We start from the raw sequence: 17543 nt of genomic DNA, 5'->3' as shown, positions 1-17543 counted from the left end.
TTCATTAGTCATGTTTTGAAAAATTTTTTCCTAGTTTTTATTCTGTAGTAAAGTATTGGAATTCCAAGTTCTTGACTATTAGAACATACTTTGAAGTGAGAGTGCATATTGTTATTTGTTGGTGGTAAAACTGAGTTACTGCTGACCAGTGTTTTATCATTTTGCACCAAAGTACACCCAGTAGCAGAGGGGAGAATAAATGAATTTCTCTATACAGTTTTGAGCTCTGAGAAATAGGAATAGCAGATCAAACCAACTGCAAGCAAGAAATTTCTTTGAAATCTTATGTTTTGTCTTGAACAATTTCAGTTAAATGTATTTTGCATAATACAAGTGTTTATTTTAATATAAATGTATTCTTTTCCCAAAACTTGTAAGTGATACAATACCCTTCAGAAAGAGACATATATATATATTTAGTGACCCCACTTTTGAGAAGTATTAAAGTTTTATAACCCAACACCTAGAATGACCATACAGCTATTTTCCCAGAATAGTCTCATTTTTATATCTGTTGTCTTTGCATAATTACTACTGGCATCTGCTTTCCATCTCAGAAGTATCCTGTTTTAGAATTGTATGATTACCTTACCTATGCCTTTCTTTCTTTCTGTGTTTACATCTAACAGGTAAATCTTTTATAGACATTTTGGAAGATAGACTGGAGATAGATAGTTCTGTATTCCATTCCTTTAATCTCACAGCATTTAATCTTTTTTCCATATCTATATTGTACATGATTATAGGTATAGTGCCTATAATCCTAAGTCAGCTGAATCTCACATTTATCTATGCCTTAAATTTTTATATACTTGTGTTGACTATAATGCTTAATCAGAATTATGGAAGTTTTTTTTATTTATATTCCCCTATGTAGCAGGAACGCCAGAAGATAAAATGAGGCTATTTCTCATTTATTATATAAGTGCACAGCAGGCACCCTCTGAGGTATGTCCTCTTTATTCATTTATGGGGTAGAAGGGGAAATTCTTGTTTCAAAAATAGAAGACAGATCACTATGGCCAAATAACTACCTCATTCCTTTCTTTAAAAGAAAAACAGTTTGTTAAGGCTGGTTCTATTTACTGCTGAGTTTTACAGCAATATTTATTGTCATCAGAGAACTATCCACTCATGAAATGTGTGACCACTTTTAAGTTGTTGGAATATGAATTGAATTCAAGTGGCCAAAATTTTTATTTCTGGAAAATAGCTATTATAAATTGAGTTAATCAAGTTCACTATGCTTTTTGAAACATTGGTCTTTCTCATTACGTAATAATCTTAAAAGTACTATTTCTTTGAGCTATAGCCACTAATGCCTTCCAATTAATTTATGTTTGACCTAAAGTAAAAATGCGGTAGTATTTTAAGGTTATTAAAAATTAATGTCTGTTACAGAATATAAGGAATCCATTGAAGGAAAATAGAGTTCCAAAAAGTTATGTAAATACTGTACTGTAATGAGATTAAACTTCAGATTTATATCTGTCACATGATTTATATAAAAATGAAGTTGACTTTTTTGTATTACAATTAAATAACTTACATCAATACATTTCTCAGAATGATTGGAAAATGACAAATTTTCCTTTCTAGATTTTTTTTTCCTCACTGGAAGAGTGGATTGTGGGTAATTCTGTTGTTTTCTTTTTCTGTGATGGGCTATCAGTTGCTTTTTAAGGAAAAAAAAAATTGGGGACATCTGGGTGGCTCACTGGTTGAGCCTCTGCAGCTCAAGGCATGATCCCGGGGTTCTGGGATCAAGTCCCACATTGGGCTCCCCGGAAGGCACCTGCTTCTCCCTCTGCTTTTGTCTCTGCCTCTCTATGTCTCTCATGAATAAATAAATAAAATCTTTTTAAAAAATTGAAAGTATACATAGGTAATTGACTTTGAAGGCAAATGGCAATTTTAGTATCAGTGTTGTTACCAGGTTAGAGACCTGCTAACTCTCTCTAGTGGTAACTCAGTGAAATTTTACTGAATGAGCAACAAGCATAAGTAGTTGAGAAGATGTCTAGAAATATATTCTTGTTGTAAACTTCTTTCCTATGCTGGTAACATTTATTTGTAAAAGTCTGGTAGATCATACTGCTTCTTTTGGTCAAAAATCTCTGGCATGTTAAAACAGTAAACTAAACTCAATATTTGCTTTAGGCCAATTCTGCTTTATTCTGGGCATATAGCTTTTATTTTAATTGCGTAAGAAAGTATGTGGTTTTCTTTTCAGAATTATCTCATACCTCTATTGTAGGGACTCTTACAGGCTTATGTATATAAGCTTACATATGTAAAAAGGGATTATAGCCTATTTGTAATATTTTCTAAGAATTTATGATTTTAAAACTTAATTCCATATTCCCTTAATTTGACCACATTATTTTATTTTTATTTATTTTTGGTAAGGACCATGTCTTTTCATAATTTTAAATGATCATTAAGAGGCTTAAAGTAAATTGTGACTAATGATGTCAGCTACTGATAGCCCCAAAAATGCAAAGTAGTAAACATCTCTGATTGAAGGTAAGCTTTAAATTTAAATTTCTGTCTTGTAAAATTTTTATAATGGAGTCACTTTGATAGTAGGCTCTTATAAAGTAGAGTAATTCAACTAAACTTACTCATCAGGTACTAAAAGAGTAAAGAAGAGAAAACAACAGTTTAAAAACTGTAAGACACCTGATACTCAGTAAATGACTTTGGACCACAAGAGTGCATATGAAAAGGGAAAACCTAAACCTGCATTTCTCCTCAGTGTCACATCAGTCACACTGTCCTCTTGTGTTTTCTGGTCTTAAGATGTTCTTGGTCAAATTAAATGTTTCATTCAGTGCTTATCCCAAAGAAAGGTAGTCTGTTTCAAAAATGGAGAAAAAAACTGGCTCTATTGGATTCACTGAGGGATGATGAAATACTGGATATGTGATTTGGGAGCCTGTCAAAAGTAATTTTCATTAGATGTAATTTTTGTCTCAGGTGCTCACTTACATACTCACTTAAAATATGACTCCACTCTACTTGGGTACCTCGAATTTAAAATCATACCTTTGGTCTAACTTTTTGATTAATCAAATAATAACAAAACGGTCTTCTCTTTCACTAAAGTACAATTTTTTATGATGCCATTTCTTTGTTTATTTCAGGCTGATTTGGAGCAATACAAAAAAGCTTTAACTGATGCAGGATGCAACCTTAATCCCTTACAATATATCAAACAGTGGAAGTAAGTTTTATTTTCTTCTTATATAAGAGAGCACAATGGAAGTAGAGTCCATAAGAAACTGGAAATGTTCCAAGAAAATTTAACTGCCCCTTTTTTTTTTAACTCAGTGGCATAAGTATTTCCCCATCTGTCCCTTCCTGTCTACAACTTAAAATTACATAAAATGATGATAACTTTCTTTCTTAGACAAGTTTATATTTTATTTATTCATTAGATAAGAGTGTCAAAGACTGAAATATTTGGGTGAAGTGTCTCAAAAACAATAAAATTTTTAATTTCATTAGTAAAGAAATGCAGATTAACATAGGGCAGAGATTTAGTATAGTGCTATGCCAAGGGGTATAATTGGTGCATTTATATTCTGCTATTAAAAATATAGGTTGTCACAATTTTTGCTAGATGGTATAAAAGTAATTTATAAAAAAAAAAAAAACTATGCCTAATTCTCCTCTTAAGGATATATCCCAAAGAAGTAATTGGTGTCGTAAAATCTTAGAAGCAGCTAACCTGAATGTCCAACAGTAGGCATTTCCATAAGATAGAATACAATTGAAAATTAAAAATCATGGAAGACTTAATGACACTGGAAAATGTATATGTTATATGATAAAGTGAAAAAATAGTTTATACCACTATTCATTGATTTTATTGATTCCTCTTCTCTATGCGTAGAGACTCTTCTAGACATTGGAAATACAATAATGAACGTATGGAGGGCCCTTGTGCTCACTGAATTTACATTTGTGTCAAGGGAATAATAAATCAACCAATAAGCAAAAAATGAACAGAATAATGTTAAACCATACTAAGTGATATAAAGAAAATAATAATACCAAGTGATAAGAATTTTTTTTAGATTTTATTTAAATTCACATTAACATATAGTATAGTATTAGTTTCTGGGGTAAGATTTAGTGATTCTTCAGTTGCGTATAATACTAAGTGCTCATTCCATCTAGTGCCCTTCTTAATGCCCACTACCCAGTTACCCCATCCTCCCACCCATCTCCACTCCAGCAGCCCTCAAGTTTTCTCATAGTTAAGAGCCTCTTTTGATTTGTCTCCCTCTCTGTTTTTATCTTATTTTATTTTTCCTTCCTTTCCCCTATGTTCATCAGTGTTGTTTCTTAAATTCCATATATGAGTGCAAGTGATAAGATCTTAACTTGGGGGGTGAGAGTTAAATTTGTTCAGAAGATCAGGGAAAGTCTCTGAGTAGGTGATATTTGAGCCAAAACTTAGATGACAATATTTACTGTGTCATTTCTATTTCTACACATTTATTTATCCATCTCTGCATGTACCTATATATGCACATATACCTATAGACATATAATTACATAGCTGAAATGGCATACATTAAAATGTTAATAGTGGATAATTCCAAGTGGTAGAATTTTTTCCTTTTTTGTGCTTATCTTTCTTTAACAAATTTTCTTTTTTTTTTTAAATACATCCATCTGCCAAGAAGAGAAGCAGCTTTTTATTTTTTTTTAATTTTTATTTATTTATGAGAGAGAGAGAGAGAGAGAGAGAGAGAGGCAGAGACATAGGCAGAGGGAGAAGCAGGCTCCATGCACCGGGAGCCCGACGTGGGATTCGATCCCGGGTCTCCAGGATCGCGCCCTGGGCCAAAGGCAGGCGCTAAACCGCTGCGCCACCCAGGGATCCCTATTTAACAAATTTTCTACAACAAACATTACCATCAAAATATTTCTTAAAATAGTTAAGACTATAAAATTGAATATGCTTTCCAAGCTCAACTATATTAAGAAATATGCCAAGTTGTTATCAGGGGTCATCTCTGAGTTTTTGAGTTTGAGTGCTTTATATCATCTATACTTTTGTTTGCTTTTTCAGATTTTTTATGAGATTTGTTTTGTTTGTTTTTTAAGTAATCTTTACACCTAATACGAGGCTCAAACTTACAATCCCAGACAGAGATCAAGAGTCACACACTCCACTGATTGGAGTATCAGCCAGGTGCCCTTTTTTTTTCTTTAAGTAATCTCTGACCCCAATGGGGGGCTTTAACTCATAGCCCCAAGATCAAGAGTCATATGCTATACTGACTGAGCCAGCCAGGCACCCTTGCCTTTCCAAATTTCTTATTTGATTGTGTTCTTACAGTAAGAAAAACATAAAACAAGCATCTGTTTAAAAGAGAAACTGAAAACTGCCTTATAACACATACCCTTTACACATTGGCTATGTGGCATATGTCATTGTTTTTTACGTTATGATTTGTGTGGAACTCCTTAATCAAACATTTGTTGTTATGAGGAAAGCCAGTTTTGGGCATCACTTTATATGGTTATAAATTTAAAATTTCTAACAGTTTTCTTTCTAATTGAGTAATACCCACTTTTTCAGAGAAAATTTTAGAAAACTCAGGTATAAAGGAGGTAAAAAATGTATCTGTAATCCCATCACCCAGAGCCTACAACAGAACATTGGTATCTTTTTATATGCATATTACATGTATTTTTTAAGACTTGGAAATCAGGGATCCCTGGGTGGCGCAGCGATTTGGCGCCTGCCTTTGGCTCAGGGTGCGATCCTGGAGACCCCGGATCGAATTCCACGTCAGGCTCCCGGTGCATGGAGCCTGCTTCTCCCTCTGCCTGTGTCTCTGCCTCTCTCTCTCTCTCTCTCTCTCTCTCTCTCTCTCACTATCATAAATAAATAAAAAATTAAAAAAAAAAGACTTGGAAATCATTATTAGAGATAGAATTTTGTATTTTAGTTTTCCATTAACTTTCATTTTACCAGTTGTTCATTTTCTTAAATAACTAGTGGTTTTTTTTTTTAATTTTCTTCAGTGGTGGTATTTAGTGTTTGCATAATGTTGAGCCATAAAAATGTACCATTATATATTTAACTCTTTATTGTTTAGATACAGTTGATTATATAGAAAAATGACTATATGTAATTAAGTAGAAAAGTGTGTGTTGTAAATGTGTGTTTTAAAAGGAAAAATAACTAGGTAGTAGAATTAGAATCTTGTGAATAAAGAAAGTGGTTTTGAGCTGAGTCTTTTTTTTTTTTTAAGATTTTATTTATTTATTCGTGATAGACACACACAGAGACGCAGAGGGAGAAGCAGGCTCCATGCAGGGAGCCCGATGTGGGACTCGATCCCGGGACTCCAGGATCATGCCTGGACCAAAGGCAGGCGCCAAACCGCTGAGCCACCTAGGGATCCCCTTGAGCTGAGTCTTAAAAGGAAATGTACAATTTCTATTGGAGAAGGTGGCAATCAGTTTATCCCCCTCAAAGGACAGCATGAACAAAGACATGTGTCTGAGGATGAGGGAGTGTGGAATGTGGGGAACAATAAAGAGACCTAATCAGTACATGATTGTTCTTTTAAGGCATCAAGTCTGTTTCATGTTAATGATCAGATACAATAAAAAGAAAAATCTTAAAAGTTCGGGAAATTAATGTATTCATGCATTTGTGTTTTTTTTTTAAATCTCTGTTTCAGTACTAATTGTACTATACTTGGATGTCATTTTACATGATTACATATCATATAACAATATTTTATATTTATTCCAGTACTAATTGTACTGAAACATTGTATTATATTAGTTGAAAAATGATTATTTTCAGAAAATATCTGCATAGTGAAAGTTACAGTCAATAGAATTTTTAATACTGTGATGCTGAATGTTAGCTCTGATAATCAACTTTTTAATATAATTTTCTTATTTCATAGGGCTTTTGCCAAGATGGCCTCAGCTCCTGCCAGCTATGGTAACACTACCACTAAACCAATGGGGTACGTATTTTTAATAACTCTGATTGAATAAGTCTAATACTCCAGATCATTATTAGACCCACATGCCTTAAAAACACACTGACACTTAGTTTTTTGAGGGGCTTGGGGGCTTTTTATTATAATTTTTTTAAGATTTATTTATTTTAGAGAAAAAGAGTGAGTGGGGGAAGGTCAAAGAGATAATTTTCAAACAGACTCACCGCTGAGCGGGGAGCCCAAAGCAGGTCTTGATCTCAAGATCCATGAGATCATGACGTGAGCTGAAACTAAGAGACACTTAACCAAGTGATCCACCCAGGCATCAGAAACTCACTGACACTTTGAATGCAGAATATTTTCATTGTGTTATGAACGTCAACATGCTTTTGCCTACCTTAATTTAAATTCTCATTTTAAAATGTTAGTTAAGCCTGCTTCTCCCTCTGCCTATGTCTCTGCCTCTCTCTCTCTCTCTCACTCATAAATAAAATATTTTTAAAAAATAAAATAAAATGTAAGTTAATATATTTTACATGGTATGAGCTGTTCGTTGCTCTGCTTCCTTCTTCTTTAAGAAGGAAGTAATGTGGAACGCCTGGTGGCTCAGCAGTTGAGCGCATGCCTTCGCCCCAGGACGTGATCCTGGAGTCCTGGAATCTAGTCCTGCATCGGGCTCCCTGCATGGAGCCTGCTTCTCTCTCTGCCTCTCTCTCTCTGTGTCTCTCATGAATAAATAAATAAAATCTTTAATAAAAAAAAAGTAATGTAAGTATTACATTATGTATTTACATTACAAAAATGTAAACATTACATTTTTTCATTTTCAGAAGCTATATGAAGGTTAAAGCTATTCTCATATGCGTGTTGACAAGTAATACAAATTTGGAGGGTGGCATTTAAGACTTAGCTTCAAGATTGACTTAGGCTTACTATTAAATGACAGGGAGGAAGTCCCAGGGCTGGGTCTGACTTCTAACTCCAGAGAAACCTATAGTGTGCATAATTTTCAAAGTAGCTGAACAAGGTAATTCTAACAACTCTTTTTCATGCCATACTTATTTCAAATTCCGTAATTTTTAGAGTTTAGAATAAAAGTGTATAGCCCAGAGGAAAACAGTTGTATTCTAGTCTCACTCTGAGCTTCTGGTTTTAATGAAACAATCTGAAAAAGCAAAAACACTCACCTAAGGCTTGTAAGTGCTTGACAACATGAATCTAGCTAGCCTCACCTTTAAAGAAAGGATTTTCCATCTTGTACGGCTCTTCATTTCAGAGAAGAGTGAGGACAAGATAGGGAAAAGGGAATTAATTTGGAAAACTACTCTCATGTATTTAATAGACTTTCCAGTTTCATGTCTTAAAATCCTAACTGAATATTAAAAGCCTATTAGATTTCTTATGGATTTTGTACTTGAGAATTTTAATAAAATGTGTTGTAAGAAAATCTTGATTTGAAGGCTATCCCTAGCCTTTTGATAGCATAATATAGGATTACCATTCTATCCCACAAAGTATCCTTTGGTCCAAAGTGAGAGACGGAGCCACAAATATAAACCCAATGTGGCAGGTCATTTATTGGTGTTATTTTGTTAAAAATTTAGACAATAAATATTTCTTCAGAATTATGGTAAAATTCACTAGGTATATTGTGTTTCACACTTTTATATGATAGATTTTATGTATTGCGAGGAGATCGTATAAACAAAGAATTGGATCTAGCTGCTGTGATATAGAGAAAATAGTAGCTTTAGACCTATTCGTATCACTTAGACTCATACATATTTTCAACTTGGTAGTATGTTTTGGATTCCTAAAACAAGTTCTCTTATTTACTATCTTTAATTTTATTATTTTAGTATTAAGGGAATTAGAAAAATAAGGAATTATATTCAAATTATAATTTGCCTAAAAACTATAGGCATACCTCAGAGATATTGTGGGTTCAGTTCCAGACCACTACAATAAAGCAAATACCACATTAAAGTAACTCAGAATTAATTTTTTGGTTTCGCATGCATGTCAATTACGTTTGCACTATACTACACTCGATTTAGGGTGTAATGGCATTTTGTTGGAAAAAAATGTACATACCTTAATTTTAAAATAACTTACTGCTAAAAAAAATGCTAACCATCATCTGAGCTTTCAGCAAATTATAATCTTTTTGATGGTGGTGGGTTGCGTTGCGTTGATGTTGATGGTTGCTGACTGATTAGGGTAGTGGTTCCTGAAGGTTGAGGTGGCTCTGGCAATGTCTTTTTTTTTTTTAAGATTTTATTTATTTATTCATGAGAGAGACAGAGAGAGAGGCAGAGACATAGGCAGAGGGAGAAGCAGGCTCTCTGCAGGGAGCCCAATGTGGGACTCGATCCTAGGATCCCGGGATCACAACCCAAGCTGAAGCCAGACACTCAACCACTGAGCCACCCAGGTGCCCACAATTTCTTACAATAAGACTACAGTGAGGCTTGTTGCATCGTTGAACTCTTCCTTCACAGTTTCTTGGTAGCAGTGCATACAGCTTGATAGCATTTTACCTGTAGTAGAACTTCTTCCAAAATTGAGGTCAGTCCCTCAAAACCTGCCACTGCCTTATCAACAAAGCTTAGGGAATATTCTTAAATCCTCTGTTGTCATTTCAGCAGTCTTCACAGCATCTTCATCAGGAATAGATTCAGTCTCAAGAAACTACTTTCTTAGCTCTTCTGTAAGCAATAACTCCTTATTCACTAAAGTTGTATCATGAGATTATAGCAATTCAGTCATATCTTGAGGCTCCACTTCTAATTCTAGGTCTCTGTTTCCACCACGTCTGCAGTTCCTTCTTCCATTGACGTTCCAAATCCCTCTTATCTAGCAGGGTTGGAATCACCTTATTCCAAACTTCTCTTCTTCTTGTTATTTTGACCTCTTCCTATGAATCACGAATATTCTTAGTGGCATCTAAATGATAAATCGTTTCTAGAAGATTTTCAATTTAGGTTAGTCAGATCCATAATGATATATGATAGCTAGCCTTACAAAGTGTATTTCTTAAATAAGAAAACTTGAAAGTCAGAATCACTCCTTGATCCATGGGCTGCAGAATGGATAGTTTGTTAGCAGGCATGAAAATAACATTAATCTCATTGTATATCTGCATCAGACCTCTTGGGTGACCAGGTATACTGTCATTGAGCAGTAATATTTGGAAAGGAATCTTTTTTTCTGAACAATAGTTCAATAGTGGTTTCAATAGTGGGCTTAAATATTCAGTAAATCATGCAAACAGATGTGCTGTCTGTCATCCAGGCTTTGTTGTTCCATTTCTGGAGCACAGGCAGAGTAGATTTAGCATAATTCTTAAGGAATAATTCCTAGGGATTTTCATAATGGCAAATGAGCATTGGCTTCAATTTAAAGTCATCAGCTGCATTAGCCCCTAATACGAGTCAGCTTGTCCTGAGGTTTTGAAGCCAAGCCTTGATTTCTGGCTGTGAGAATCCTAAATGGCATCTTCTTCCAGTAGAAGTATATTTTGTCTGTATTAAAAACTGCTTAGTGTAGCCACCTTCATTCATTACCTTAGCTAAATCTGGGTAACTTGCTATAGCTTGGACATCAGCATTTGCTGCTTCACCTTGCACTTACCTTATAGAGATGACTTCCTTCCTTGATGTTTTTTTAACCAACCTCTGCTAGCTCCATATTTTTCTTCAGCTTCCTCACCTCTCTCAGCCTTCATAGAACTGAAGATAATTCGGGACTTATTCTGAATTAGGCTTTGGCTAAAGGGAATTTTGTGGCTGGCTTGAACTTCTATCCAGGCTACACAAACTTTTCCCATATCAGCAGTAAGTCTCTTTCACTTTTCTTATTCATGGGTTCACTGGAATAGCACTTTTAATTTCCTTCAAGAACTTTTCCAAAAAAAAAAAAAAAGAACTTTTCCTTTGCTCAAAACTTTGCTAACTGTCATAAGAGGCCTAGTTTTCAGCCTGCCTCAGCTTTCAACATTGACTTTTTTTTTTTTTAAGATTTTATTTATATATCTGAGAGAGAGAGAGAGAGAGAGAGAGAGAGAATGAGAGAGAGAGAGAGAGAAGGAGTAAAGGGGAGAGGTAGACTTCCTGCCAAGCAGGGAGCCTGACATGGGGCTTGATCCCGGGACTCTGGGATTATAACCTGAGCCAAGCAGACACTTTACCAGTTGAGCCAGCAAGTGCCCCTCGATATGCCTTCTTCCTCACTAAACTTATTTCTAGCTTTTGATTTAAAGTGAGAGAGAATTGCTCTTTTTCTTGGCTCCCAGAGGTGTAGGCTGCTTTAGGATGAAACTGAACATCTCTTTCCCAACTACTGGCTGCCAGAAACTCCCTGAAGTGGATGATAAGCTTTGTACCTTTTATGAGAAGTGTATAGCCACAGAAGTTGTTAATGCTCTGGGTGAAGAAGGATTACATGATCTGAATCAGTGGTGCCAAGGACAAACCAGGCTTCCCAATAAAGCAAGGTGTCTTGACACATGGACATGTCTGCCTGCTGCTAAATAAGAGGCATTCTGCTACACACCAAGGAGTACCGGAGAAAGAAAGCACAAATCTGTTTGAGGTTGTACTATGGATGCTAATCTCAGTGTTCTCAACTTGGTCATTGTAAAAAAGGGGAAAAGAATATTCCTGGACTGACTGATACTACTGGGTATCATCACCTGGGGCCCAGAAGAGCTAGTAGAATCAGCAGACTTTTCAGTCTCTCTAAAGATGATGTCTACTAGTATGTTGTGAGAAAGCCCTTAAAGAAGGTAAGAAAACAAGAACCAGAGCACTGAAGATTCAGCATCTTGTTACTTCACATGTCCTCCAACACAGATATCAGTATATTGCTCTGAAGAAACAACATACTAAGAAAAATAAGGAAGAGGCTGCAGAATATGCTAAACTTTTGGCCAAGAAAATGAAAGAGGCCAAAGAAAAACAGCAGGGCCAAGAGACCAACCTCTGCCAAGAGACAAAGGCTGTCCTGAGAGCTTCTACCTCTAAGTCTGAATCCAGTCAAAAAGGAGATTGTCTAAGAGTAACAAATAAATGAGATCGGACATCAAAAAAATAAAATGAGAAACATGTGACTCTTCTTTCACCTGAAAACTTAGAGGCCATATAGGGCTATTAATCGGCCTAACTTTAATATTTTTGTATCTCAGGGAGGCCCAAGGAGAGGGAGACAAGGGAACAGGCAGTTGATAGATCATTCAGAACACAACACACCTAGCACTTATCAGTCAAGTTTGCTGTCTTACATGAGTGAGGATCATGGCACCCCGAAACAATTACAGTAGTAACTCAAAGATCATTGATCACAGATCACCATAGCCATTATAGTAATAATAAAAAAAGTTTGAAATATTGTGAACGTAACCAAAATGTGACATAGGGACATTAAGTGAACAAATGCTGATGGAAAAATGGCACCAGTAGACTTGCATAACACAAGGTTTCCACAAACTTTCAGTGTGTTTAAAAAAAAAAAAAAGTACTTATCTGCAAAGTGCGCTATAATGAAGCATGATAAAACAAGGTATGCCTAGGTAGCTAAGACCTAAGCAATTAAAATGTTCAGTTGGTAGGCAGCTTTATTTTTTACATTTTATCAATAATTATTGACTAGTCAGAGTATTTTTTCACTATATTGTTAGATAAAATTACAGCAATTATATCTTTGGAAGCAAAAATTCTCAAGTCACGTCTGTTTAGTGAGAATAAAAGTGGTAGGTACAGTGAGCATCAGCAGGTCATGTATAATCAGGCAAATATCTTATCAGTACCACATTGGAAAAGATAATTTATCTGAATGTGATCCTCTTCTTTTGCCTCTAGTCTCTTATCACGAGTCATGAATACAGGATCACAATTTGTGATGGAAGGAGTGAAGAACCTGGTATTGAAACAGCAAGTGAGTATACTTGTTAGAAAACATTCTAGTAACTTTTCTTTTTTTTAAGACTTTATTTATTTATTTGAGAGAGAAAGAGAACAAGCAGTCGGGAGAGGTAGAGAGCGAGAGAGAGAGAGAGAGAGAGAGAGAGAGAGAGAGAGAGAGAGCGCGCGCGAGAAGCAGACTCCCTGCTGAGCAGGAAGCCTGATGCTGGCTTGATTCCAGGACCTAGAGGTCATGACTTGAGCTGAAGGCAGACATTTGACTGAGCCACCCAGGCTCCCCTATTCTGGTAACTTTTGAACATAATTGTTAATAGGTTGATTGCTCAAGCTAGAGCAACTTTCTAGATATACTCAAGTTGTAAATATTTGGAATAAAGTAAAATCAAAGGGTCTTTTTCCTGGTATATTTAAGAATATGGTAGTATTTTTACATATGCAGTTCAGAGCTCTGTAATTTAATGTTTTTTTTTTCTAATTTGTTCATTTGGACTTTATTGACATTTTGATTTTCCTTTACCGTCACGTTTATGGATGTACATTAACTGAAAAATGAGCTTACTCTATTTGGAATAATGAACTGCTACCTAATGCTTATGATTTATGGTTTATCATATATTAGAATAAGTGAATGAACTTGATAGTCTGAAAGTCTGTATAAATTTGAATAAAATATTTTAAGTAGAATTTATATTTTGAGATAATGAAACTAGCTTGATTTTACACTACATCTTGGAATAAGTTTTAGTTATACAGAAGATGCTTTTTAATTTTTGTATTTCTGTTATTCTCATATATAGATTTATTCTGCTTCAGAGAGTCATCACTAATTTGGTTTCTTTTCAAACAGGTTATATTTTTTACTTTTCATTATGGAAATTTTCCAATACACATTAGTATAGCAATCTTTCTTGAACCCTTCACCAAGCTTCAGTATTCAACATCCTGTCATTCTTGTTTTATATTCCCTATTATATTTTTTAAAATTTATTTTTACTAAGATAGTTCAAGGAAAATCTGAGACATAATTATTTCACCCATATATATTTCAGTTTATAATGAGGATTTTAAAGGCCAAATTTTAAAAAGAGATTTAATTTGCAGTTATTCAGATGTGAACATTAAGTGTTTACTTGTTTTCAGAAAAAAAAATAGATCTTTTCTTTCTCTGAACTTATTCCATACTTTTATCTTTCTTACAATATTTATGTGTATTATTTTGTATTGATGTTATTTTTTACTCCCCCACCCCCACATACACACACACAGATTTATTGAGGTAAGATTGATATAGAAAGTTTTACTTCTTCTTAATAAGATCCTTGAGGGCAAGGAATTTTTTTCCCCATCTTTGAATTTTCCATAGCACTTTGCATATAGTAGGTATTCAGTTCTTTATTTGGTAACCTTTTAATATAAAAATTATGTAGCAAAGAACAGTGAAAAAATTCTAATTTGCTTTATTTAAAAGACTGATGATTTTCCAAACTTAAGGTACATTCCTGATAGATTGCATTATTTCCAATTATTTGGGAACACTTTTGTCTGTTCAGTCCCTCCCAGCGTACCTCTCCCCTGGTACAGAGCTACTAGTAAGTACTTAGTCCACTCTTTACTGGTTTATCTTTACTCTCTTTGACTACAGAAGGTGAAAAGGCACAAAATAAAAAATAAGGCACATTAGAAACCAATGTATTGTACTTTATAGTTTAACTTAGCACCTGTTAAAGAGACAGTTACTCATGACACTTGTTAAAGAGCAGTAAGACAGATGTTTGGGGTGGGGGCACTGTGAAAGAATTTGGGACCACCACAGCAGGGTTCTTTCTGCACCTGGAGTAGAAGATTAGGCTCAATTCCAAATACATCAAGGAAAAGTGGGAATTTATAGCCAAGGAGCAGGGTAGGGATCAGTGGTTATAAAATTACTAAAAGGAAACATCAGGGATAAAAGAGGATTCTGGCTAAACCAACCTAACAGGATCCTTGCTGAAGGCAGGCGACGGTGACCAGACACCACCTGGGAGATGGCAGAGGATGAGGAATCTGATCAGGTATCAGGATGATCAGGTATTAAAGATGAGAGATTCTCGCTAAACTTCTTGAAACAGGGTTCTTTCTAAATTGGACTATGCAAAGATGGACACACTTCAGAAGTCAAGGCCCCATTGAAAGAGAGCTCAGGGAAGCCTGAGTGGAGTTTTGTCAGAGAATCTGTTATGCCACTCAATTTATCATTAACTGTGAACAAGATGATCTTGTTTTGTGAGACAAAAGGGGAGCCACCAACCCCAAAAATAATGTCTGCCTTTTGCTAGACCGAGTGGCTGTTGTATACCACTATAGATAAATTTATGTGTAAGGAGATTTACATATTTTTCCTAACTGGTCACTCTTTTAAGGAAATCATAGAATAACTTCTGGAATGGAGAAATTACAGACTTCAGTCTTTGAAATGATGGATTTTTGAACTTCTTACTTTAGAGCCACAATGATGTATGTCCACAAGTGATGTTTGTAAGAGGTGTCAGAACTGATCAACTTAAATATTTTATTGTGTCAAACCAAGAGTTGGTTTGTTTAAAGTGCATTCAGTATAAAAACAAACTGGTATCTGTAACCACAAATTCCTTTGCTTTTTTTAACGTTGCATGCAACAAATTACTTTGAAATAGGCAGTTTCTCACTTATTAAAGTTTGGAGTGATTAGTGTTTGTGTCCATTTGTAGGGTATCCTGCTGCCACTACTGGAAGAGCCATGCCATTTTTTTAACATGTGTTAATAAAACATATACTTCAGGCTCAAATTAGAGGAAGTATTTATTGATTTATTTTGGGGGGGTGGTCAGAGTGAAGTTCATTTTTATGTTGTGAAGTAAAAAGAAACGTCACTTAAAAACATGAAGTCTATAATATGTTATTTCAAAAAAGAGAAAAATGAGTATACTGAAGGATATGTACCTAATTTTTAGACCTTAGTTTTTCCTGGGTGAGTATTCATCTTGATTATTTCCATATGATAAATTCCCATGGTTGCATTATGGAATCAAAGGGGTGAGCACATCTCATTGCTCTTAGTAAATATTACCAAATTGCCCTCCAGAAAAAATGTACCTGCTGACTGGCTATGACTTATATATAGCACTTGTTTCTCTACATCCTTCCCAAACCTTGGCACATGCATGTATGTGGGTATATGTATGCAATCTTTGTCAATTTAATAATTTTTTAAAAGAATTAATTAGCATGAGTGCAGGCAGAGGGGCAGAGGGAGACGCAGACTCCCCCCTGAGCAGGAGCCTGACATAGAATTCAGTCCCAGCACCCCAGTATCATGACCTGAGCTAAAGGTATACGCCCAACCAACTGAGCCACCCAGGCACCCTGTCAGCTTAATAATTTAAAAAGTGTGTCTGGTTCTAGAAGTGTTTAATAGCAATCCAGTTTAAAAGTTACAGTGTCCTAAGGTTCTAATATTTGGCAGTACTACAATTGGGAACTAAGAGGAAAGAGATGGTCAGAGAGGAGACTGCTAGAGATGAATTCTGTCACTTTCACACTTGTAGAGTTTTGAGTACTTTAAGCCTCTTAAAATCTCTAAATGTCATTTGCATTTTTTAATCTGAATAAATGTTTGACTATAAATGAAATAAAGATAATAGGATGTCTCATCATGTCCAGTTTCCTGTGTTGCTTGTAAGAGCTTTTTATACTTTATTAGGCAAGTTATGCATCACAAGTATCAGCTATCACATAAAACCATCTGAATGATGTTCACAGATTTGGAATTTATTTCTCTGAGGATAATTGTACAAGATGTGATGAATAATGTAGCACAAAGTTGCATAATTTAGAAGTCTTGATTTCACTTTGGCTTGTTTGCTAAAATAATCCCTCTTTTAAAAATTAATAAATAAATTACAAGCAGTAGTAATCAGTAGGTTAAAAAAGAGTTAAAAGATATATCATCTGGGGGCACCTGGGTGGCTCAGTCGGTTAAGCATCTGCCTTAGGTTCAGGTTGTGATCCCAGGGTTCTGGGATCGAGCCCCATGTCATTGGGCTCCCTGCCCAGCAGGGAGTCTGCTTCTCCCTCTACCCTCCCTCTGCTCATGTTCTTTCTCTCAAATAAATAAATCTTAAAAAAAAAAAAATGTATCATCTAATTGCAGTCTATGGCCTTTTAAGATTATGATTTGAACAAGAAAACTAAAAAATGTTTGCAACAGGGAAATTTAACATTGATTGGCTATTACTGTATTAAAAATTATTGTTTTAGGTGTACTAAGTAGTATAGTTTTTTATGACTTCCTATATCTTGGAGATATGTACTGAAAACATTGTTAACTATAAAATCATTTTTTATTGGGGACTTGTTTTAAAACAACGTAGGAAACGGAGGCATAGCTGAGAGTATAGATGAAGTAAGATTTGCTATGAGTTGATCACTGTTGAAGCTGAGTGATGGAGAACTGGATTGTTTTATTGAGTCCCATATAACCTTACTTTCTTGATTTTATTGCCACTAATATGCTATGATTTGGGGGAAAAAACACCACTATAATTTTATCATTTCCTCATCTGTTAGATGTTGATGTGAATATTGGATTCATCCATAGATCCCTTTCTGATTATAATTT

General features: G+C 35.0%; 1 protein-coding gene across 2 annotated transcripts in view; it reads left to right on the top strand.

Moving 5' to 3' along the window:
• SCFD1 (sec1 family domain containing 1) overlaps positions 1–17543 on the top strand; it is a 103811-nt gene that overhangs the window by 61810 nt on the left and 24458 nt on the right. For both annotated transcript variants that reach the window (XM_055309121.1, XM_055309120.1), the window contains exons 16-19: positions 878–948; positions 3147–3226; positions 6948–7010; positions 12845–12920. In XM_055309121.1, the coding sequence (XP_055165096.1) occupies positions 878–948; positions 3147–3226; positions 6948–7010; positions 12845–12920 (290 nt within the window). The remainder of the gene's footprint in view (positions 1–877; positions 949–3146; positions 3227–6947; positions 7011–12844; positions 12921–17543) is intronic.

The sequence above is a fragment of the Nyctereutes procyonoides genome, unplaced genomic scaffold (genome assembly GCF_905146905.1).
Source record: "Nyctereutes procyonoides isolate TBG_1078 unplaced genomic scaffold, NYPRO_anot_genome, whole genome shotgun sequence".
NCBI classification, from domain to species: domain Eukaryota; kingdom Metazoa; phylum Chordata; class Mammalia; order Carnivora; family Canidae; genus Nyctereutes; species Nyctereutes procyonoides.
Note: the sequence above shows the minus strand (reverse complement) of the source record. Positions and strands in the feature narration are given on the sequence as shown.